Here is a 24,317-nt window from a genome sequence, read left to right on the forward strand (position 1 = left end):
TTGCGTCTCAGCACAGTCCCGTTATCCAGCTCCACCGAATAGGACCTTCTCCGGTCCTGTCGTACCACCGCTGCAGGTGTCCAGACAGTGCGTCCGGCCACATGTGACTGTACTCGCACCTGTTCTCCATTCTGCAGAGGCCGTAGTCCTCTAGCCCCCCTATTGTAATAACGAGCTTGTCTGAGCTTGTTTTCCTGCACAGCGCTACCAGTGTCCACAATCGCAGGTTTAAGCAGACTTTCACACATGGGCAGTAGCGTCTTTGTCCGTCGGCTCATCAGTCTTTGTGCAGGACTGGCCTGGAAACCCTGCGTGGGAGTGTTCCTGTGAGCCAGTATGGCTAGATATGCGTCCGACTTTGCCCGCAGGGCTTTCCCCATTAATCTTTTAGCCGTCTTGACGGCCGACTCTGCCTTTCCATTGCTTTGGGGATATGTGGGCGACGATGTTATGTGTTCAAATTCCCAAGACTGGCTGAATCTCTTAAACTCCTGTGAGCTATATTGTGGGCCATTGTCCGAAAACACCACATCAGGCACACCATGGCGAGCGAAATGTGCCTTTAACTTGTGGATGACTGTGGTGGACTTGGTATCAGGCAGATAATCAACTTCCCAAAAATTTGAGAAATAGTCCACAGTCACTACGTAGTCTTTATTATTAAAGGTGAAAATATCTGTACCCACTTTTGCCCATGGCCTCAATGGGAAGTCATGGCTCAGTAATGGTTCTTTCTGTTGTCGAGTGTCTACTTCCCTGCACACTTGGCACTTCCCTATATATGTCTTAAGATGTTCATGCATACCCGGCCAATACACACATTCTCTTGCTCTTCTGATGCAGTTTTCAATCCCTAAATGTGAGGCATGAATCTTCTCCATAATTTCTTGTCTTAGAGCTGTTGGGATGACAGCCCTTTCTCCCCGAAAGATTACATTATTCTGTACAGCTAGCTCATCTCGCATAGAAAAATATGGCCTCACCTCCAGCTCAACCTGTCCTTTCTCTTCCGGCCATCCTTGCAGTATTCTCTGTTTCAGCACCTGGAGGGCCTGGTCCTGTTCAGTCTCACTTTGGATTTTTTTTCGTCTCTCCCCTGAAATGGGTAAGTAATTAATCATATTCACCGTTTCAACTTCAGCTTCAACTGAACCCTCAACTGCACATTCTGGTAGGTATGCCCTGCTCAGCGTATCTGCAACAAGCATCAGCCTGCCTGGAACAAACACTATATCCACGTCATATTTCTGAAGCCTTAATAGCATTCTTTGTAGCCTCTTTGGGGCACTAAGCAGAGGCTTCCGTGTGATGGTTTCGAGTGGTTTATGGTCAGACTGTACCACTACCTTTCTGCCATAGGTGTATTGGTGAAATTTTTCGACTCCAAATAGAATGGCAAGACACTCCTTTTCTATTTGTGCATATCCTCTTTCTGTAGAGGTTAGTGCCCTACTGGCGTACGCTATAGGTTGGCCCCCCTGCAAAAGTGCTGCACCCAGCCCAGTTTCGGATGAATCACATTGTAGAGTGAGTTCCTCCCTTGGATTGTATTATTTCAATACTGGTGCTGTGGCTATCATACCTTTTATTGTCCCAAAGGCAGAGTCCTGTATGTCAGTCCATTACCAGATCACATCCTTGTGTGTCAGTTGCCTTAGGACCTCACAGCTATCCGATAGGTGTGGGCAGAATTTTGCAAGATAGTTCACCATTCCGAGCAATCTCTGTAGGCCCTTAATGTTGGTGGGTCTAGGCATTTCTTGTACGGCGCGTACCTTCTCCGGGTCAATTTTCAAGCCCTCCGATGTCAGCCTGTGACCTATGTACGGAACCTCCTTCTGTCTCAACTTCAGTTTGTCAAAATTCAGTTTGATGTTGCATGACCTGCATCGCTCAAGGAGTCTTTTCAGTTTCTCGTCATGGTCCCTTACTGCCCTGTCCTGACATTCCCCTTCTCCAATAATCAGGATATCATCAGCAATAATGCGTACGCCTGGTAACCCCTCAAGTGCCTGTGTCAGCCTGTGCTGAAACACCTCAGGAGCTGGGCTGATCCCCATCGGCATCCTCCTCCACCTGAACCTTCCGAATGGCGTCGCAAATGTTGTCAAGTAACTGGAGTGCTCCGTCAGTTTCATTTGGTTTAGGATTACAGTGTTTGTCGAACACCGCTATTAGCTTGTCCAAAGTTTCCTCCCTCTGCTCTTCCGGTCCAAGTGTTGCCCACAACGTTCTTCCCAGTTCCCTGCCGGTTTCTCCAATCAAGTATTTGAACACTTTTACCTTTGTCTTGTCGTCTGACGCAGCCAAAGTTATGTCCACATACAATGAAAACTCATCTTTCCACGTCTTCCAAGTCTTCGCCAGGCAGCTGGAATGCCAATCCAATGTGGCGGGAGGTTTCAAACCGAGTGCATCCATTGTCTTTTCACGTTCGTTGATGCTGTCCTCCGCTTCTTCTTTCACTTCCCTTTCGTCACTCGACATCCGTTAGCGTCTATGAGTTCGATAATACTTCTGACACCATGTTTTATGTTAGATTTTCCACTAATTAATGACGACTAGCACACAGATGTATGTCACTCAGCTTTACCGGAAACTTCAGTGTTTTCATTGACAGTTGGTGTCCCCTTATAACCGCACCGGGTGCAACACATACATTGTAACAAGTTTCCCGTCTGAAATTGTTCTTTTGTGATTTTTACCTTCAAGTTGATGGCGACTGAGGTAACCCTTCGATTCCAACTGACCGTCTTTAACAGCGACAAAACCACTACCAGGCCGGCCAACACGCCTAAGGTAGTCTGAAAAAAACAAAACAAAGTCTCTCTTGGACGATAAAAAGCACATTTTTACCTTTTAAATTAGTTTTAATTGCATTGAGGTGAGAAACCCTCCAATTTTGTTATACTTATATAATTCATTCATTTGTAATATTGATTTCCCATACTCACATCTATGACATGGGCCTTGTACATCACAAAATCCTTGATTTTCGTTTTCTGACAGAGGAAAATCAAGTCACTGTAAGTGCAGTTTGTAATACGGTAATAATATGCAAAACACAGACTCACAGAAATAAACGCAGCGCTGATATTTGTACTGGATGGAGCGTCCATATCAAAAGTAAGAGATCTATATCCTGGAAAGACATGGAGCAACCTGCCCATAGGAAAAGCATAAGAGGCTTCAAAGGGTCACACATTAAAGCCATTATACATCATATAGCATCAACATGTCACTGTGATGTTGCCAAAACTGTCTTAAGTCACAAAGAGAAGCAATAGTACATTAAAATCAAAGATGTTACCTATCAAAATATCTCTCATACCAAATGTGAATTTATACCTTACATGTTTTCCTTAAAAACTGCTATGCAGTAGGATGAAGAAGCATGATGATGTTACCATGGACTTCAGGCTTAATTGTAACCAGGGTTGGGTAGGGTTACTTTAACTTGATTACTTTCAATTACTTTTGGATTACTCCAATACCAAATATGCTAATAAAAGACAAAAGAAACTGAATATGAATAAAATTGTGACTCACAACACGTGGTAAGCTTTTTCTCCTGGCTTTGATCTCTTTGATCTCCCGCAAAACTAGCATAAAATGCGACAGAAACAAAATGAAAATTATATTATAAAATTATATTTTAAATTATAATGCATTGTATGTATTATATTCTCTCGTTCTGCCATATTTAACATATTGTGCAGAAGTCTGGGGCAATAATTACAAAAGTTCACTACAGCCCCTTTTTATCCTTCAAAAACGTGCAATAAGAACCATACACAGGGTAGGATATCGGGATCATACCAATATTTTATTCATGCAGTCCAAATGATTAAAATTGGATGATTTAATACAATTTTTCACAACTGTTATTTAAGGTCAACAAAAACATAGTGCCAGAAAACATTATTATTCACTCGGAAAGAGGGAAATTATAACTTAAGGGGTTGTGGTGAATTCAAAATCCCAAAGGTGAGAACCACCAGGAAAAGTATGTGTGTGTCTGTGTGTGGAGTCAGACTTTGGAATAATTTGCAAAATGAAATCAAACAATGTCCAAATATCCGTGTGTTCAAATTTAAATACAAAAAAGCATTACTGGCGAAATACAGGGATGAAGAAAATGGGATATGAGGGAGACTGGAAATACTGCATTTCAAACTATGGTTAACTTGTTGTTATTGTTGCTATTATTATATCAGAACTGTTATTATAAGTATTGTGTTTATTTTTATTGTTATTATCACTGGTGCCGCAGTGACATGCGCATTATGACATTGAGGGATGGGTATTGCGAAGATTAGTGTATAAAATATGTGATTATTGTAACTATTATAATTATTGATATCTGACCTATGTAATAAGTATATCCATGAGATTTTGTTGTATTGGACACAAGAGGAGCTATCTATAAAATGTATTTAATAGGGAAGATAAAGGGGTAGAAAAAATAAGCATCTGCTTCTGACTACCCCTTTTCGAACATGTTATGTGACATTATTCTGTTGTTGACTCATTGTTTTTGTCCTGCTTTTATTTTTATGTTCGAAATAAAAGTTTTCATTCATTCATTCAAAATAAATCCAAACAGTTTGCCAACATCATTTTTGCCGTTCCATGTATTCCGTTACTCCCCAAGCCTGCACTAAATCTAGTCATTTTATTCATATTTAGTTTATTTTGTCTTTTATTATTATAGTTGGTATTGGAGTAATCGAAAAGTAATCGAAAGTAATCAAGTTAAAGTAACCCTACCCGACCCTGATTGTAACCTGTTTAACATCAGTAGGCTAAAAGCAACTACCAAGTTGACCTCGGAGTGTCGGAACCAGAACAGACAGTAGACCCAAACGCGTAACGTTTCACACAAAGATTTATTGAAGAATCGGGGAAGTCAGGCGCGGGGGAACAAACGACAGTGATCCGGTGCTCGCTGTGCAGGAGAAGCAGGAAGCCCTTGAGACGAGATCGGAGCGTGATCGGAGGACGAAAACAAGTCAGGCAGCCGAGACGGGAGATCGGAGCGTGGTCAGAGCTACTGAAGGTTCTATGTGTGAAATGCACTGGATTTGAGTAGTAACAGTTGTGTTGTGCGCAAGTCAAAAAAAGATATCGCCCACGAATAACAAAGACTGTATAAAGAACATGAATAAATAGGCAACAACAGTTGTTTTCAGACTTCCTCAGACGACTTATCGCTGCTCATTACCAAGTCTTTGCAGGCGAAGGTGTTATCTGAAACTGCATTAGAATGGAGTCGGGACACATGACTATTTGTTGCAGCATGTATTCAAATACCAATGTAGGTGATTCTCTGTAGCAACATTTCATGTCTACGTATATCTTTCTCTTACCTAGATTTTTCTCAAGTATCTGCAGAATGCATATAAAAAGTAATTTTTTTATTAACTTGGAGTGTTGGCAATCCTTTAACACTAAATAAAATGGAGTTCCAATATAATTTTGTATTTTAAATCACTTTCTTAATTTGATTGTGTCCGCAGTGCAATTAACTTCCTCAAGTGGTGCAGGCCACAAAAATTCTAAAATAATTTATCTTCTTTAAAGAGGCAGTGTGTTGTAATTACCTTCAAAAAGAAAGAGAGAAATGGCAGACATACTGGGAGACTGGAAGAAGAGAGATTTGCGAGAAAATCTGTTTAAATCTAGACTTAAAACTCACTTCTATTTTATAGCTAATGAATGACCTATATTTCATGTTGACAATATCTGTGTATTGTTTGTTATTGCAACATCCATTGCTGCCTGGTCATCCCTTCTCAAGGTTTCTTCATTCTCCCCATGTTGAAGTTTTTGAATTTTTCCTTGCCCTCATGTAGGTTTTAGATCTGAGGATGGTATAATAATAGTCCATAATAGTCTGTGGTCTGTGAAGTCCTTTGAGACTCCTTGTGATTAAGGGTGTCACAAATAAACATGACTTGACTTGAATTGACAATGCACTTTTCTTTTTCAATAACGGTCATCGCACTTGATGGCCAAGAACATTCCGATGTCTCTCTGACTTTGAAAAATAGAGCTTGGGAGGAGCAACGCAGTTGAGGACATTTATTACAGAGTTTCAAATTAAAGATAAAACTGAATAAGAGTAAAACAGAATTCACTCTGGAACAATTGATCAGATAAGCCCCCTCCCACCAGGGAGTGTGCTGCCCCTGAAAGGCAAGCAAGGTCTCTGGTCCTCTTTTATAGTGAAAACTATTTGCAAAAAATGGAACACGCAGCACAGACATTCAGAACTCCCATTACAAGGCAAAAAGAAGTCCTTGCACAAGAGATTAGCACACATCTGTATCTTCAAGGTTGTATGATAAGACCATTTATGGGGAAGTACGATTTGAAAAGAATACATTCTGACAGGGTCGGGTAGGGTTACTTTAACTGGATTACTTTCAATTACCTTTGGATTACTCCAATACCAAATATGCTAATAAAAGACAAAAGAAACTAAACATGAATAAAATTATGACTCACAACACGTGGTAAGCGCTCTCTCCTGGCTTTGATCTCTTTGATCTCTAGCAAAACTAACATAAAATGCGACAGAAACAAAATGAAAATAAATCCAAACAGCTTGCCAACATCATTTTTGCCGTTCTATGTATCCAGTTACTCCCCAAGCCTGCACAAAATTTAGTAATTGTATTCATATTTAGTTTCTTTTGTCTTTTATTAGTAAATTTGGTATTGGAGTAATCCAAAAGTAATTGAAAGTAATCCAGTTAAAGTAACCCCCTGTACATTCAGCAAGTAAATACTATGGAGAAATACAATGTGCATTTATAACAACTAAATGAATAACATGATTATCAAAGTCATAATGTTATGATTAAGTGATAAAAATGATATGGCGGCGCGCGCAAGTGCAGCGGCTCCATGGGCTCCAGTTCGTCTTTTGTTTTTCAATGTTCTTTTATCCCTCTTATTTTCCCTTCGACTCCCTACGCAACTACAATAACATCCACAGCATCCCGAGGGATATACAGAGACCACCGGATCTCCCTGGGTGATCTGCCTGCCGACAACGACGGAGCAAAAGAAAAAGGCTGCCAGTCGGGCCTGGGCTAAGAAGGCGACCACACAGACCAACGCTCCCAAACATGTTCCTAACCAATGCCAGATCCATCGTCCACAAAATGAGTGAATTTGAGCTGCGGATCGCCACCAACAGCGTCAGAAATTGGAGAATTTTTGTCATCACGGAGTCTTGGCTTTCCCGACGCCGCAGTCCAACCAGCAGGACGCACGCTTCACCGGCATGAACGAGACGAAGACTCCAGTAAAAACGGGTTGGGGACTATGTGCTACAATAACAGCCGAATCATTGACACACACTGCTCACTCGATATAGAGTTTCTAGCAGTATTGTGTAGACCCTTCTATTTACCGAGAGAGCTAACTGTGGTCATTGTGCTTGCTGTTTACGCTCCACCGGATGCTAACATTCCACTGGTTGCTAACGTTAGCATAGCGCTAAATCTCCTGCCCGCTGCTATGAATAAATAGCAGCTTGCACACCACGACGGAGCTTTTATCGTCGCCGGCGACTTTAATCGGGCATGTTTAAGGACTGTACTCCATTCAACACGTGGACTGAGCAATTAGGGAAAAAAACACTGGACCGTGTGTACAGTAAGATCAAACATCTAGTTGGATCCGCCTATCTCTGTCTGTCCCTCACTCCTCCGGAGGAAAACAAAGCCTATTCAACAAAGACAGTTAAAACATCTTCTTTGTTCCTTTATCTCTTTGTTTTTCTTATCCTCACTGTAAAATGTGGTACTGGAGTGCCACGTCCAATTTCGTTGTCACAATATATCCCATGTTGTAACAATGACAATAAAGGTATATTCTATTCTATTCTATTCGAATATAGATGGGAAACTCATGGGACAGTGAGAACATACTAAGAGACCTATTTTTATCATCTAACAGTGTTATGATAACTTAGACCAGTCTCTAAGCATTCTGTTGTAAATATTTTTGCCTGTTTATCCTGAAAGTATTTTCTCTTTTAAGTCTTCATTAAATAATTACCCTGGAGTTCTATGTCTAATCTCGTTACATACAATGTTTTACAAGGTTGTAATCAAGGACAATAAAGACAATTTATTTAAACTAAATTAATTAGCAGTATCAAACAATGACATAAAAACACAAAAGCTATAAATGTTCCACGTGTCAGACATTTGTAGTTCTGGCTAGCAAAAATTACACTGCAAAACTATAAATTATAACTGAAGGCCTGAGTAAAATGTAAAAAGCTTTCTTCTTGCCAAATGGAGTCGAGAAATAGCGAAAATCTTTCAAGCGTCCACGTGTAGTAATAATTCGAACTGCGTTAATGGTCTTTGAACGCACCTCAAATACACTGCGGAACCTGAGTGATGGCTTTTTATTTACCTTTTTGCTTTTGTGTGATCAAAGTGTTTTACTTTGTTAAAATCCATTCCTTATCTTAATTTGAATCTCTAGTTTATAGTAAATAATAATTACTTTTCGATTAGTTTTTTAAGAGGCAAAATTATTCGGCACATATAATGTGGACGCCATCAGATGGAAATTGTCGAGACGATATCATTCATGTACTGTACTTATTTAGTGTATATACATTTCTACTAAAAAAAAACAAAAGGGGACAAAGTACTAAAAGCAATCCTAGAAAATTATAAAGAATAGCATAAATTGTCAAATAAAATTAAAAAAGTCACGTGTTACGTTGCTCCGCCTTGCGACCAAGAAGATGAGAAGAACCAGGTGGTGGGAATTCCGGTTCTTTTCAGAAAACAGTTTTTTTCGGCTCAGCTTACTATAACTAGTTTTGGTAAATTTCTTTTTTAAAGCCACATTTGATTAATTTCATGACAGAAGCCGCGGGCCAGGAAAAATTAGATCACGGGCTGTATCTGGCCCGCAGGATGGACTTTGGACAGGTATAGCCTATAGCGAAGGTGTCAAACAGGCGGCATGCGGGCCGGATCAGGCCTGCTAAGGGATTGAATCCGACCCGCGAGACAACACTTAGAGACGCGCAAGAGAAAAACAAACTGCAGGTTTAAATATGTCAACTTGATGTTGCCAAAGCCAGGTGCCTCGAACAAAGACACTGTACGTGTATCTCTCTCTCTGTCTCTCTTTTCCACCCCTTTTCTCCCACTCTATGTCTCTTTCACTCTCTGTGGTTTTTTAACTTCTTTTGGTCTAACTTCCTTTTTTCCTTTTCTCTCTTCCTACCCTTCGCGCTTTGTTTTCTGTTTTCTCTCTTTCTATTTCTCTTTGGATTTTTTTCTTCCTCTCCCTTTCTTTTTCCCCTCTCTCGTGACTTTGTATCTCTTTTGTTTCTCACACTCTCTCCCTCTCTCTCTCCTGCCATCTCCTTTTCCCTCCCTCTTTCTCTTATTTCTTTATCTCTCTTTTTCTTTCTCTTTAATCTACTACCCCGGCCCCCGACAGAATGTTTGTTCTATCGTGTTAAAATGAGTTTGACACCCCTGCCTGCCCTACAGTCAGGGTTGGGTAGGGTTACTTTAACTGGATTGCTTTCAATTACTTTTGGATTACTCCAATACCAAATAAGCTAATAAAAGACAAAAGAAACCAAATATGAATAAAATGATGACTCACAACACGTGGTAAGCTTTCTCTCCTGGCTTTGGTCTCTTTGATCTCCGGCAAAACTAACATAAAATGCGACAGAAACAAAATGAAAACAAATCCAAACATAATTTTTGCCGTTCCATGTATTCCGTTACTCCCCAAGCCTGCACAAAATTTAGTCATTTTATTCATATTTAGTTTCTTCCGTCTTTTATTAGCATATTTGGTATTGGAGTAATCCGAAAGTAATCCAGTTAAAGTAACCCTACCCAATCATGCCTACAGTAAGTCTTGTTGGCTTAACACAGACTCTTGATTGGCAGGAGGCCAGCTTCCGCCGGTCACTCCCAAGAGTTGGTCCATTACACCGATTTGTTCGCAAACGACAAATCACTGGTGGGCGTAGTCATGCGTTAAAGAATGCGCACTCCTGTGCATGTTTGAATTTCACTCTTCCCTCACTCGAGTCGCGGGAAGAACAGCGTCAAGTAGCCAGGAAGAATCCTGCACCCCCCACCCACGTTTTCCCTCACAATTGTCCTCTTTCTTGCAGACAACTACCTCCTCGTTGAGCGGGGCAGGGGGAAATGTCCTGCATCGTGAAATTAACGGGACTCGACGCGAAAGCAAGCTCCGAGGACATCCGACACTTTTTCCCGGGTTTACGCATCCCCAACTGCGGCGTGTGCATCCTGGGAGGACCGCAGAACGAGGCCTTCGTCGCCTTCGCGTCCGAAAACGAAGCTCAACGCGCCGTCGGCTACAGCGGGCATTTCTTGAAAGGCTCCAAGGTGATCATTCAACCGAGTAGCTTTTCAGAAACTGAGGAGAAAGCGCAATACTTTTGGGAAACTCGAAAACGACCACGTGGTGAAGCGTTTTCAGGAGTTCCACCACAGACTTCACCTACTTGCGACCCCAGACTTGCTCTTGGAGCTTCACCTGCTAATTCATCACCGGTAGATTTTAAGACTTTCGACAAGCCACGTTGTCGTAGAACACACTCGCGTGTTTCTTCTGGTGGGCTTGGGAAGCCATGTGTTAAACCATCAAGGACAACCCCCGTCCTTAATGGGAGTTTGGAGAGTCAAGATAAGCCACGCGATCCAAGGACAATTCCTCTTCTCAGTCGGGGTCAAAGGAAGTGTGATCTCAAACCACATGTCAGGAGTCCAACACCAAAATCAGCTAGTGATCTTGTTCAGAAGCCCAATACATTAGATGGCCCACCCAAATATAAGCATATTGCTCCTTGTCAGGGAACACCTAAAGAGGAACAATTATCTAACAGCACCGTTTTTTCTAGTCCTGATACACAGCTGCAAAATCCTGGTCCACCTTCAACAGACCCTTTACAGAATGCATTCCTACTGGGTATTCATACAGTGCTAGAAACTCTCAAATCCTATCAAAGCGAGCCAAAGGAAGTCTTGCCGGGAACTGATCGATTAGAGGAGATCGTCCAAAATGAGCCAAAGAGGCAAACACTAATGCCGGGCTACGTCAGGGTGTTTGGCTTTCCTAGTTCGACCACAAAGGCGGACATTTGTGCTTTCTTCACTGGCCTGAGAGTCGATGAAGTCATAATTAACGTCAAGGAGGACCATCGTCACTTTTGCCTCATTAAGTTTGGAGACGAGCAAGATTCTATCGATGCGCTGCGGTTCAACAATCTGTACTTTGGGCCGAGACGTGTGGAGGTTTGCCAAGGCACAGAGAAGATGTGGAATCTAGCATTGGAAGAATGTCAAAAAATCCACAGCCAAGATTTGAGAAACTCTGAGAAAACCGCACCAAAACACAAAATCGGGTTTGAGGAGAATATTCACCCTCCTAAAAAGTCAAAGCTTTACAATGGACATATTGAGTATATTGCCAAAGTCAGCAATCTCCCTTTAATGATTACCAAGACAGATATAAAGAATCTTTTCAATCGTCCCAAAATGGATAACTCAAGTATACTGCACCTACAAGACGAGAACAACAAGTTAACGGACACTTCCTTTCTCATTTTCGACTGCAGGGCGGACTATGAACACGCCATGTCCTTTGATGGAATGGAAATTAGTTCGGGCTGTATTCGGGTGTCTGGAATAAGCAGGAGTGAAATGCTAGCTATGATTAAGAAGAATAACCCCAAGCGGGTAGCGATTAAGACGTCGGCGGAGAAACAAGCCACTTTAGAAGCCAGAAAGAGGACTTGCCTATTGGTTCAAAACATGCCTAAATCAATGAGGAAAAGTCTCATATCAAACCTTTCACGCCGATATAAAGTCACATCAGAAGATGTAATAGTTTTAAATGATGGCAAAGCTTCTTGTACGGTGATGGTTCCATTTAAATCCACCAAATTTGTGTCCATGGCTCAGGACCTCAGCAAAGATCTCTTGGGAGAAAATGCAGACATCAAGTGTATTACCCATGATCAAATGAATATTTTTGCAAATGAAGGTCTGCCTCAAAGGATTAGCTGTGCGCCCGAAGACTAAAAAGAGAGTCAACTCTGTTGGATGCGGCAATAGAAGATTAACAGAAGCTCTGCTGAGCAATGTCACATGGACCTTGTTGTTTATAAACGAAAACTTTCATTACCTGGGCTATTTTTTTTCTCCTGCACAGTTGTTAACATTGTCTTCCTGATTTTATTTTACTCATTTTTTTTCATTCAGTTGAAGACTTGTCCAGGTATTAATGTTTTTTGTTGTAAGCTTCCACTGGAGCACAAGAAAATCTCAACCCTTTATCATCTGTGTTTATTGCAGGCATTTCTGTTATACCTATCAAAAATGTGGGGAGAAATAAAAGACTGCTTGGAAAGAGAACAATATGTATACAATTATATTCCTGGAACTTCACAGAGAATGAGGACACTGAAGGATGGCTGGGGCATTGCATCTCTAGAATCTGCCAGGACCAATTCTGTACAGCGACGAGCCTAGAGAAAAGGGCAGGAGATTTGAGTAAAAATGTAGCTTATTTTTATTTTTAATTACCCAGACGCACAGTCCCCCCCCATCTGTTGAGCTGCAGACTAGTAAGATGCCACACTCAAAAACAACAATTTGCCCATTTTAATGGACACCTCTACAGTTACGCAATGCAAATTGGAAATTTGAGGTGATGTTTGATGAAATTGTCATGTCAGGGTTCCGGCAGATCCTTGAAGTCTTGAAAGGCATTGAATTCATTGATCTAAAAGTAAAGCCTTTTTTGAAAGTCCTTAAATGTGAACACAAAGATTTAGTAATATTCATCAATTGCCCACATCCAGGGAGTACGAAGTATGTTTTTTTCCCACTCAAAATTGGTCTTGAGTAGACCAGTGTTATTATTTTTCAAAAAAGTTCTACACCAGACCAAAAAGTCATATTTCATGATAAAAATGCTTCATGAATGTACTAAAAGACTTCTTTGGAATTGGTAGATATCCACCCGTTTTGGCCAAGGTTTCATGAAGTATTCCAAACATCCTTTTCAGTTAGTTTTAATTTTGTCGGCTTTGTCTTGAATTTTATTTCAAAAGACATTAAAAAAAGTCTTGAATCAAACTTCTGTTAAGCTGTAGGAACCCAGCATGTCGAAGCACAACTATAGAACAAGGAGGACTCAAACCCTTTTTGCTGTCTGCTATAACCAATAAGTGGCCACTAAGGTTATCTACTCCCTGTCTATTCATTCATTATCTGCACCGCCTATCCTCAGTAGGGTCACGGGGGTGAGGGAGCCCATCCCAGCTATCTTCGGACAGTGGGCAGGGGACACCCTGAACTGGTTGCCAGCCAGTCACAGGGCACACAGAGACTGACAACTCCGTAAACTAGTGGCCAATGAAAAGCTTTTGACAATGGTGGAAAGATTGATGATTGGAGTCCCCATGTTGACAACTGGACATGCAGTGCACAGGGATAACATAACACCAATGCATTTATCGCAAGTTATTTTTGGGTGGGTTTGTATCCAAAATGTGACATTAAGTTAAATATTATGATAGCGGGGGCAACACGGCGGTGCAGTGTTTAGCGTGTGTGCGGCACAGTTCTGAGGTCATGGGATCGAACCTCCTGTGTGGAGTTTGCAGGTTCACCCCATGCTTGCGTGGGTTTCCTCCCACATTCCAAAAACATACATGTCAGGTTAATTGGACGGTCCAAATTGTCCCTAAGTGTGAATGAGCGAGTGAGTTGTCTGTCTCTGTGCCCTGCGACTGGCTGGCAACCAGTTCAGGGAGTCCCCTGCCCACTGCCCGAAAATAGCAGGGATGAGCTCCAGCACCCCCCGCGACCCTACTGAAGATAACCGGTGCAGATAATGGATGGATGACAATAGCGACCAGTGTGTTGCAGGTCGTGCAGAAAGGTTGCTGCCCATGTCATGTGGATAACAATGTTATGAGCAGGGTTGGGTAGGGTTACTTTAACTGGATTACTTTCAATTACTTTTAGATTACTCCAATACCAAATATGCTAATGAAAGACAAAATAAACTAAATATGAATAAAATTATGACTCAACACAAGATAAGCTTTCTCTCCTGGCTTTGATTTCCGACAAAACTAACATAAAATGAGACAAACAAAATGAAAATAAATCCAAACAGCTTGCCAACATCATTTTTGCCGTTCCATGTATTCCGTTACTCCCCAAGCCTACACAAAATTTAGTCATTTTATTCATATTTAGTTTCTTTTGTCTTTTATTAGCATATTTTCAGATTCAGATTCAGATCTACTTTATTGTCATTCTAGTACACGTGTATACAGAACGAAATGTCGATGCATCTGACCCCCACAGTTTCCTTGAATGTACAGATATAAATAAAGTTGTATTGTATTTTGGCTACGTATAGTATTTTACCATAGTGCCGATAGTGCAAGAAGAGTAGCTAACCAGATGTGCAAAATGGGCAGTCAGGTTAACAAGTCAGGTACACAGTAACATTAACACTGTAACAATAACGCTGTAATTACAATAGTGCAGAGAGCAATGTGCAAGGAGTGGCAAGCTATAAAAAACTGCCAGTAGTGCAAAAAGTCAGATTAGCAGCCGTTTAGATTTAAGTTAACTATATGTTAGATTGACCATTTAACAGTCTAATGGCCAGGGGGACTAGACTATTGCGGAGCCTGGTGGTCCTGCACCGCACACTGCAGTACCTCTTCCCAGAGGCTAGCAGAGTGAACAGTCCATGATGGGGGTGAGAGGGGTCCCCGGTAATGTTCTTAGCATGGGATAGGCAGCGCTTTTGGCCAATGTCCTGAATGGAGGGAAGTGTAGTCCCGATTATTTTCTCTGCTGTCCTCGTTACCCTCCTCACACTACCCCAGTCGGTAGCGCTGCAGCCTCCACACCACACAGAGTAATCCAAAAGTAATTGAAAGTAATCCAGTTAAAGTAACCCTACCCAACCCTGGTTATGAGTACAGACAAGAATGATTACACAGTACTTTCAATCTATTATAATGAAACTGTAGATGTTGTTGATTAGCCAACAGAGCTTGCCAACAGAATTGATGAGGAAAAACACGCTTGATTACACAGGAAATTCAAAGGTTGGCTGAGAGAGCCGAGTTTAAGAAAAATAATTGTCGTCATCGAGAAAAACACCGCGGCTTGATGGAGAACATCTGGACGATTGCGAAACACTAAGTTCAGGAAAAACCACACGTGATGATGGTGAATAAAGAGCTGATCGTCTCCGAGAAACGTTGAGAATGCTATATGAACTCTGATGAATGTTAATAAATGGCTTCTCACTTTCTTCCCCATATTCCTGCTCTGGGTATGTTTTGGGGCGACGTCCAACAACATCCTCTCCAAAATAGAAAGGTTAATTCAGAATCTGACATACCTCTAGAAGGTAGATGACGATCAAATCTTGAAAGACTGGAAGATGGCGATGACAGCATGTCTTGATCCCTTGAGAATTTACTTGAGTAAAGATCCTGCAGATGATAGATATGAGAACTCCAACAATCTTTCTCCGATGATTTTATGAAACAGGTTCAAATCCCAAATCTTATTCTTATGAACGTAATCAAACAATGTGTCTGTGCACTTAGGACTTTTAATTACTTACTTTGGACGATATACTCTTCAGCCTGTATTCCATCAGCTGATCTGTTAGTTTCTGTGTCACCTTCAGCACTAGCTGGGCATCGCTTTCACTCTCAATCTGGAAACTGTCCTAAAAATCACAAATGGAGCCTTTTCATAAGCCGATGTGAAGCAGAGGGATGATTGCCACGAGACTGAACACCTACGAGATAAGAAAGCAGCATTTTTGAATCGCACGCGTCGTCCGGGGGGCTTTCCATCGGCCTCGACCGTTTTAAAGGGTTCGTTATGGGTTGCTCTAGTAAACTGGGAGGCATTCTCATCTGGGGGCTTCTATAAGGACTAGGAAATCTTTGACCAGATCCAAAACGACCCCGTTCATCATGGTCAAAATCCTCCCTGGCTTCATCCAAAAACGGTCTTGCACGGTTATCGGTGTCAGAGAAAAGTCGTTCGGGGGAAAAGCTTCTAGAGTTGGATGGCTCGTATCCATCCGCAAACTCTTCGAAAGGGCCGTTGTCGTGACAAAAGTCATCTTCAAAGTCTTCTTTGAACAGGGTACATGAAAAAGAAGAGAGTTTTCAGAAGAAAGACGAGGACAAAGTAAGATGCTCAGCAACAATTATGACCCACTGGCTTGTTGTCTATTTGGCCTAACATTGGGCAATGGTCTGGGTTCAGCAGTACCTGAGAACAGACCAAATGTACCAGTTGTGTATACATCGATGAAACTTCTAGCAAAACAACTTACGGAGTCCTTGGAAAACATGCACTTCATAGGGCTCCTTCATGACCACCTTAAACATCAACAAAAGAAAATTTTACCCAGGCAATTAAAAAAAAAAAAAACAACATACAAATATATATGTATAATCGCTAATTTGAAAGCACTCATGGTGACAAAAATAAAAACCCACCTGTATTTTGCCTCTACCAGCAATTTGCTCCACTTGGGCTGCTACATCCTTAGCTAGCTTCCTCACAGAAGAGTCTTTGAGGGCATCTTCATGATCGCAAGGGATTTTGTTGGGATACAACTTTTTCTGTATACAAGACGATGCCGTGTCGTTAGAACCCAAATTATTCTTCACCTCAGTGCACAGATGCTCACACAATGTGTTTAACATAACATATGTCTACTTGCAATAAGAACAATTTGAGTACAAACTACAAAAAAAGCTTTTTGTCTGGACAAAACACTAAAATTAAGCTGATTTTGACTCCTAGGGAGCCAAATGACTTACCACATATTTGTAGTTGTGCTTTTTGCTTTTGACATGAGCGACCATGTCATGCTGTACGTTGGTCACCTGGCAAAGCCTGCACTCATAATGTGGCTGGACAGTCTTGCTGGGGCTACGAAACTCCCACACATATTCAAGACCTGAAATCATTGGATTTGAATGGGATAGAACGTCTGTTGTCTTTGATAACAATGTAGTGAACATTGTTTGCATCGAAATTAGACATGGCACACATTAATAAACACGCAACAAATAACCAAAAGAGAAAAATTAAAGAATTTAATGATAAATAGACAAAAATATTTACAAAGTAGTGTTTGGAGACTAGCCTTACTTATACCTTGTGTAAGATGATCACAGTGCGTTGAAAAATACAACATTAGCATTTAGCATTGCATTTAGTGTTTTTCTCAACAGCTAAAGTGTACAGTTGAAAATCTGTATCTTACCCAATATAGGATCTGTGACTCTTTCCAATAATTTCTCCATTGAAGGCACAGTATGGAACGACTGCCCTCTGACATATACTGGCAACAACAAACACAAAAGCAATATTAGATACACTCAAATAGTCCATCACACAACCAAATAAATAACACCATAACATTCATCATCGTCTCCACAAAACACTTCTCAGTTTAAACATACAAAAAATAACAATATGACAGAAATAACCGGTTGTAGTACCAGTTATATTTCTTTACTAATAGAACATACACATTTAAATCCAAACTGTTAACTTTGTACCTGTCAGAAGGAATAAGGCTGGATTTAAAGCAATGCCAGAGGAACGGCAATATTGCCCTCAGGTGGCGAACTTGATAAGTGTCACATTCAACCACGGGCAAGAAAACAATCTCAATAAAGACCTCTTCTTACACCCAACACCCTTGGCTGAGCTGCTATGGAGTCATTCAAATTGCACACATGGCTACACAATTGCTGGGAACAAAATAAAGTTACAAAATGATCACATTACTCACTGCCAGATTGACAGAGGTCAGTGACGCGATGGTTGTGTGTGTGTGTGTGTGTGCCTTCACTAAACAACTGAATCACCCTACACGACGTAATGGCAAACTCACAATGATCTGCAAAGATATTAACGTCAGAGAAATACAACTGGCCTGGGCATAATCTCCCCGGGCTGACGTGACCCCGCGAGAAAAAAAGGGAACGCATCATTACCAATTACTATCTGGACTGAGCAAAGGCAGCTAGTGGGAGTAACCAGCAACAGATAGAAAGCAGAGTAATATAAGGAGTGTGATTCAAAATTATGGGACTAAAGAACCCCATCCGCAGACCACATCCGTGCAATGTCAAGTTAAATTAAGTCATGTTTATTTGTGACGCCCTTAAACACAAATAGTTTCAAAATGCTCCACAGACCACAGATTACTGCAAACCACAGAGTATTATTACACCATCCCCTGATCCAAAACCTACAGGAGGGCAAGGAAAAACTCAAAAACCTCAACATGAGGAAAATGAAGAAACCTTAAGAAGTGACCGCACATAAGGTAATCCCCCTTCGAGGATGAACAGGCTGCAATGGATGTTGCATTAACAATTAATACACAGATATCATCAACAGGAAATATATGTAAGCTTGATTCCAATCTTGGGGTGACAAAGGTTAAAATCTTCGCTTTTGTTGAAATGATCAATGATAGAAAACAAATGATCTTTTTCACCACTAGATGGCACAAAACCTTACACACTGGCCCTTTAATGCCAATGATGGCAGCAAGTAGTGACCAAGTCCTGCACTCTTCCCTCTATTACTCTTACACAAACCACTGAAGCAAGATGTCCTAAAAAAGGTTGATCTAAAAATAGATCAACAGGTTCATGTACTTTAACAAGCTATAGTTGTTGATGTTGTTGAGATTAAGCAAATTTAATTGACGGTCTCAAAAGGAGTTGTCAGCCATTGCTGACGTGCTCAGGGCCACTTTCCTCTTGAATGAGAATCAAAGGCACCAGCAACCAGCAGGCTAAAAGCCTGGGTTTCTAAAGCCCGGCGCACACTTGGTGCCGACCGCGCGGGGAATTTGGTGTTGACGCCAACAACACCTGATGCCGTTTTCAGCTCTCAACAAAGTTGCCCAAGTCACATGTTTATGTAAAATGTGACCATTCAAAATAGTGACTATTACAGAGTTTGTTAGCGATTATGAAGACGAGAGCATATTTACTATTGCGCAAAAAGACAGCACCAGAGCAACCATGTTGCGGAGAATAGTGCCAGAATGCAACACAGACGTGACGTTGTCTTTTTGTGTTGTTGTCAATGGTAGTTGCTGCGGTAACGGACCAAATTGTATCTGCTTGTCAGCGTTCCTTGATTAAAAGAAAACTCCAGGGACTTCACAATGACTCAGATGCGGAAAGAAAACGTTTTTGATGGACAACTTTCACTGCTGTTTAATTGTGACACATAGACATGATTCGAGTATGTTATTATTGAATAAAGTACAGTCAATCTTCCCGTTTTCCTGCCGTTATGTATTCTAGGAATAATGTTGGCAAAAAAAACCTTAATTCTCCTCTAGAAGGGCGTCATAAATGTTTTGCGACCACGAAAGTGGAGACAAGGAAAGAGCGTATTTCTTGCTATGTAAAAACTCTTGGCAAATGATAGCATGAAATCAAATAAATGACGTGGTCACTTCAAAACATTACACCACAACCATGCTGATAAGACACTTTTTATTCAGCTAAAATTTGCCGAAAGGTGGGGATTTGATCACTATAGTTGTGTAAAAAACTTAAAATGTAAAAAACTTAAAAAAAAAGATTGATTAATCAAAGCAGCGCAAAAAGGTTGAAATCATGTTCTGACCTGAAGCCTTAACGCATAAGCCCTACTTTAAAAAGCTCAGTTTTCCAAAGCGTGCTGATTCATAAATATCATCTTTGAAAGAAAATATTTAAAAAAGGGCAATAATCATTCTATATTTTTTGTCTTCCAGTTTTATTTTTAACAATGTGCTCTTGGAGTTTATATTGGTGATATGTTCAAACGTATTATTATTTGTTGACTTTATGTAATTTTATTGTTAGTATCATATAGTTTGACATAGACAGGTAAAATGTTCATAGTTTAAGGATTTTTATTTTATTTTTGAATCAGATGCACTTTTAATCTTTCTTCTTCCCACAGGGGCGTGATAGAAAACACTTGAGAAGCACAAGTTAAGAAGAGGGTTTATACTGAATATATTTTATATTTCTGGATTGAGCAAAAAAAATCTTTGCGATGCAAACACCTAGGTAGTGTAGTCTACCATAAATGCGCCTTTCTGAAAATTTACTTTTTGTTCCTCCTAATGAATAATAGTCTCCCTTCAACAATAGCATTGATGGCACAGAACAGGCCCAAAAGCTGAGAACTTCAGAGCGGTGGACACGCCACCCCTCATGATATAAAGCAGAGGCAACAAGGTCGCAAGCTTTGATTTCCTCAGCCAGGGAGTGTACCATTTAGGGAAGACTTACCTATTTCAGCAGAGTGCTCTGCTTGGTACTTTCCCTGTCAAGTCGAGGGAATAAGTCCACATGAAGGAGAGAGACACAGAGGAATTAGTAAAATGGAGACACTTCGCTGTGGATGCAGGTTCTTGCACCGTGATGGACACCAAATCTCATGATGTCCTTGTTTCAGCAGCGTCATGGCTACATGAGTATAACTACAAATAGCCAACTGAGTGTGCATTCTCATGTGAGAAAGTACATTAGGTTTCAGGAAAATAAATATGTTAACAGAATAAGTTTTAAGGCAAGTGATCATAAGAAAAATACAGAAATTGTCTCAATTTCATTCCTCCACAAAAGCAGGGTTTCCTCAGATTTTTTTCATTCAAATTTAAGACTTTTTCAAAACCACATCCAATGAAATGTAAGAACAATATCGCACCTATTCAGGCATACAGACGCGGAAGGAATGCGCAGAGTCGTGACAGACCTCCGTGACAGAGACTTTAAAGCCCTGCGCCGAAAGAGCGGGTAAGGTATTGGGTACCTGGCGACAGAGGTTTGGTTTGCAATGGTAGCTGAACCACGCTGACACCAAAGGGACTGGTCCCCTATTTGGCCGTGGCCAGAACGGGACTGAGGCGGTTGCAGACAAAACCGCTTAGGGGATGGGAATGGGGACAAGAACGGACTGACCCAGGTGCCTAGGCGATCTGCTAGCCGCCATCAAGAGGATGGGACCGAGATTGCAACACACCTGGGGGGACGCGGTGACCACGCGGTGGAACCAAATCCTGCCGGCGACAGCGACTTGGTAGCCGTTGCCGTCAAGAGGATGGGACCGAGAATGTAGCACACCTGAGGGGGACGCGGTGACCACACGGTGAAACCAAATCCCGCCTGCGACAACCAAGTCCCGACTCCAAGAGCCCGTGCGTGGTCCTGGCCCTGTTTGGCTTCGTCTGACAATTGTCACCCGGGCAACCCTGTGACAAAGGTCTGTGCCCAACTGCCACTGTTCCCCGGTCAAGCCGGACAACAGCGGCGTGGCCGCCGCAAAGGGTTTGGACGTCTTCAGGGCGACCGCTCACACTCAGTCCCTGGTACAGCATGAACCCAGTTATAATTTGAATAACTCAACAGGTTGAACCTAAACTTTCCCATCCTTAAGTTACTCCGACATCGGGTTAGAGACTGACTGTACGTAAAGCACAGGGCCTTAACAAGGGGGGCGAAGTGAGGTGCAGGCCCCTCATGACTGACCCATGGAAACGGGTGTGATCACAACCATATCATGTATTTGCCTTAGTAAATTAAGCAGTTTATAACATGAGGAAATGTACTAAACGCACGTTCAGCCTCAGTTAAGTTAGGTAAACAATGTTTGACGCACAAGTGCAAACAAATACAGTGGAACCTCGGTTTTCGAACGCCTCTCAGTTCGAACAAATCGGAGCCCGACCCAAAATTTCGAGAAATTCTTGCTTCGCTGTTCGGTCAAAAAAAAAAAAAAAAAAAACAGAGTTCGATCGCCGGGGTGGATGTTTCACATCACATTTTTTTTTTCTCCTTTTAATTTTCTCAGGTACAATTGCACCTCCAACACACTAGGGGACGTCAGAGATTAAACAAGTGTGTGGCAAATGGGCCGAGGTACAGAATTTCATCACACAGATGAAGCTGACTTTAATGACACTGTCATAACCCACTTCCGAAAAGTGCTAAAAAGAAGGCAGAAACAGGTGTCATTTGATAGATATTTTAAGAGAAAAGAACACCCTGTAGCCAGTCATCCGTAGCAAAGAGATTTGAACGTGTGAGCACCCCTCAGACAGAAGAGCTCCCCGAAGTTTTTATGGAAGGGGACTCTCCTTCCAAACAATAATTTTCCTTCCTCCTCTCTCCCTCTCACCGTCCATCTGCGCCTTCTGCTGACCACCACAAAAGTAAAAAATCCTATTCATGATTCTTTTCTTTATCCTTTTTTTTTTATTTTTACACGTTCATGTTAGCGTAATCTTTCGTATGAAATATTACGCTCACGCACGATTAGCCTGCGTTACAATTATGTTATCTGTGTCTTAAAGGTAAACAGAGGTTAACATTCAGGGCGTTGGAAAGGATTAAAACGATTCACATTATTTGTAATGGTAAAAATGATTTCTGTGTCCGAACAAATCGTTTTTCGAACAGGGTTCTGGAACGGATTATGGTCGAGAACCGAGGTTCCACTGTAGATAAAACGTGTACGTGTTGTAGACGCTATAATGCAGGGGTCGGGAACCTATGGCTCGCGAGCCATATATGGCTCTTTCTACGAGTATCTGTGGCTCAGAGACAGATTTGATTGCATGTCCAAAACTTGTTTCGTCTATCCTATTAAGTTACACGCAAAGCCAAACCGAAGCTTACTGACGAGTGATTACTTCGCAGTATATATATGGCACGTTTTTCACTACAATTTACAGTCAAGGTGTCACACAAAAAAATGGGGGAAAAAAAAAACTCGTTTTAGCTGTACAACGCTAAAGAATCCTTTATATAAAAATTCACTATGTAATCTGTGTTCAGTGTTCAGATACCTTATGATGAATCCACAGAACTGTAAATACACCAAAACACCGGAAGAGAACTTAGTCATTTGATTCGGTGAGTGGGAGGGATGGGTGGAGCTATGCAAAAAGTACAAGCACTCCTTCCCATCTCTCGCCAAAGGTAAGCACATAAGGCTCCCTATTCTCAGAATGTTGTGACGTTTTTACAAAATAAATGCTTGCATCTGGTTTTGAAACCAATATGTATGATAAAAAAGGGTCAAAAGGAGTTTAACCGATCTTGAGTCATTGCAAGAAAGAGACAAGTTTAAAGTGGTATGTTTGTTGATTTTGGGACAGGGGCTCTGGCATTATTCTCTTTTCATAATTTTTATCAAATCATCAAAAATAAATGTGCTGAAGACTAAGCTTTTGTCTGGGGCGCGGGTTTAGCAATTTAGTAAATTTGTCTCATAATATATGGTGTGGCTCTTTCCCAAAATAAAATTAATATTTTTTGCTTTTATGGCTCTTTGAGTCAAAAAGGTTCCCGATCCCTGCTATAATGTATCTCATGAATTGTCGATCACGATGTGAAGGACAGGAGATGATGCAGCAGTCAATAATAGTCATATGTAGCCTAATAGAGGGATTCTACGCGTTGACTATCCTTTACGATTTATGTAAATTGGAGATCTGCTTCTCGTTGTCCGGTTAACCTGCAAATGAAAAACAAAAATGAATGCCACATCCACAGTATACTTACCGTATTGTAATTCATTGCGTTTCTCTGGAATACTCCGTTAAGCGTGACGCCTGAAGAAATAAAATCATGTTGTTCAGCGAATGATCTTAAACAAATAAGAAATTGGTCACGACGTGAACGCCATTTTAACAATATTCACGAGACATATACAATACATGTACTGCTAACTCGTTTACAAACCTACGTAGCGTCGTGACGAGTCTATGTACATTTTAAACAGGACACGTTCGATATAATCACGCTATACCGTTCTCGCCATTACTGAATAATAACAAAGTAATAGCCTATTACTTAAATTACCTAAATTTTGTGGGATAAAGTCGCCCTCGAGAGCTAATCGTGGATTCAAACCTTAGTGAGGACACACAATGGGGGATGTAAGCGCCCGAAAAGAGCAGTTTCAAGAAAACGACGGGAGATGTGCCTGTTGAAAAACACTGCGATTACAAAACTATTCTCAATTAATAATAATTAATCAAACCCAGTAGATGAAACCAAATCACTAATTTATGTATGACGCTTTTGTTATTTTAATATGCATTCAAGTTTAAAAATAATGTTATTTTAAACTATATTAATTTTGTCAAGGCACTTAAGAGGACGACTG

The 24,317-nt window shown here is 41.1% G+C and overlaps 3 protein-coding genes across 8 annotated transcripts in view; 1 reads left to right on the plus strand and 2 right to left on the minus strand.

Annotated features, from left to right (window-relative positions):
* Positions 1–3,222, minus strand: part of LOC148372621 (meckelin-like) — a 24,012-nt gene extending 20,790 nt beyond the window's left edge. The window contains exons 1-4 of one of the 3 annotated variants that reach the window (XM_088327209.1): positions 3,075–3,222; positions 2,955–3,002; positions 2,706–2,804; positions 984–1,096 (exon numbers count right to left, since the gene is read on the minus strand). Coding sequence is in view for 2 of the 3 variants with exons in the window: in XM_088327210.1 (XP_088183336.1) it covers positions 984–1,265 (282 nt within the window). In the remaining variant the exon portion in view is untranslated. Of the gene's footprint in view, positions 1–983; positions 1,534–2,705; positions 2,805–2,954; positions 3,003–3,074 lie in introns of those variants that run through there. The other 2 variants (XM_088327208.1, XM_088327210.1) reach the window with 2 other exon arrangements.
* Positions 2,695–12,481, plus strand: rbm12ba (RNA binding motif protein 12Ba). Its single transcript, XM_088327207.1, has 2 exons — positions 2,695–2,799; positions 10,187–12,481. The coding sequence occupies exon 2, from the start codon at positions 10,221–10,223 to the stop codon at positions 12,120–12,122; it is 1,902 nt and encodes a 633-aa protein (XP_088183333.1). The 5' UTR covers positions 2,695–2,799; positions 10,187–10,220; the 3' UTR covers positions 12,123–12,481.
* On the minus strand, positions 12,373–24,108 carry LOC148372623 (uncharacterized). Of its 4 annotated transcripts, none has more exons than XM_088327213.1 (12): positions 24,011–24,108; positions 23,711–23,760; positions 20,435–20,468; positions 17,380–17,457; positions 16,931–17,070; positions 16,604–16,729; positions 16,438–16,483; positions 16,320–16,373; positions 15,893–16,230; positions 15,709–15,816; positions 15,481–15,574; positions 12,373–12,568 (listed from the first exon to the last, which is right to left on the minus strand). In XM_088327213.1, the coding sequence occupies exons 2-12, from the start codon at positions 23,723–23,725 to the stop codon at positions 12,531–12,533; spliced, it is 1,071 nt and encodes a 356-aa protein (XP_088183339.1). In that variant the 5' UTR covers positions 23,726–23,760; positions 24,011–24,108; the 3' UTR covers positions 12,373–12,530. The 4 variants fall into 4 exon arrangements, with proteins under 4 accessions (XP_088183339.1, XP_088183337.1, XP_088183340.1 ...); XM_088327211.1 differs by having other exon boundaries at positions 15,893–16,233; XM_088327214.1 differs by lacking the exon at positions 20,435–20,468 and having other exon boundaries at positions 15,893–16,233; positions 24,011–24,106.
* Between the last annotated feature and the right edge of the window lie 209 nt (positions 24,109–24,317).

Source organism: Urocampus carinirostris, chromosome 2 (assembly GCF_059441175.1).
Source record: "Urocampus carinirostris isolate Australia breed hairy pipefish chromosome 2, RoL_Ucar_1.0, whole genome shotgun sequence".
NCBI lineage: Eukaryota > Metazoa > Chordata > Actinopteri > Syngnathiformes > Syngnathidae > Urocampus > Urocampus carinirostris.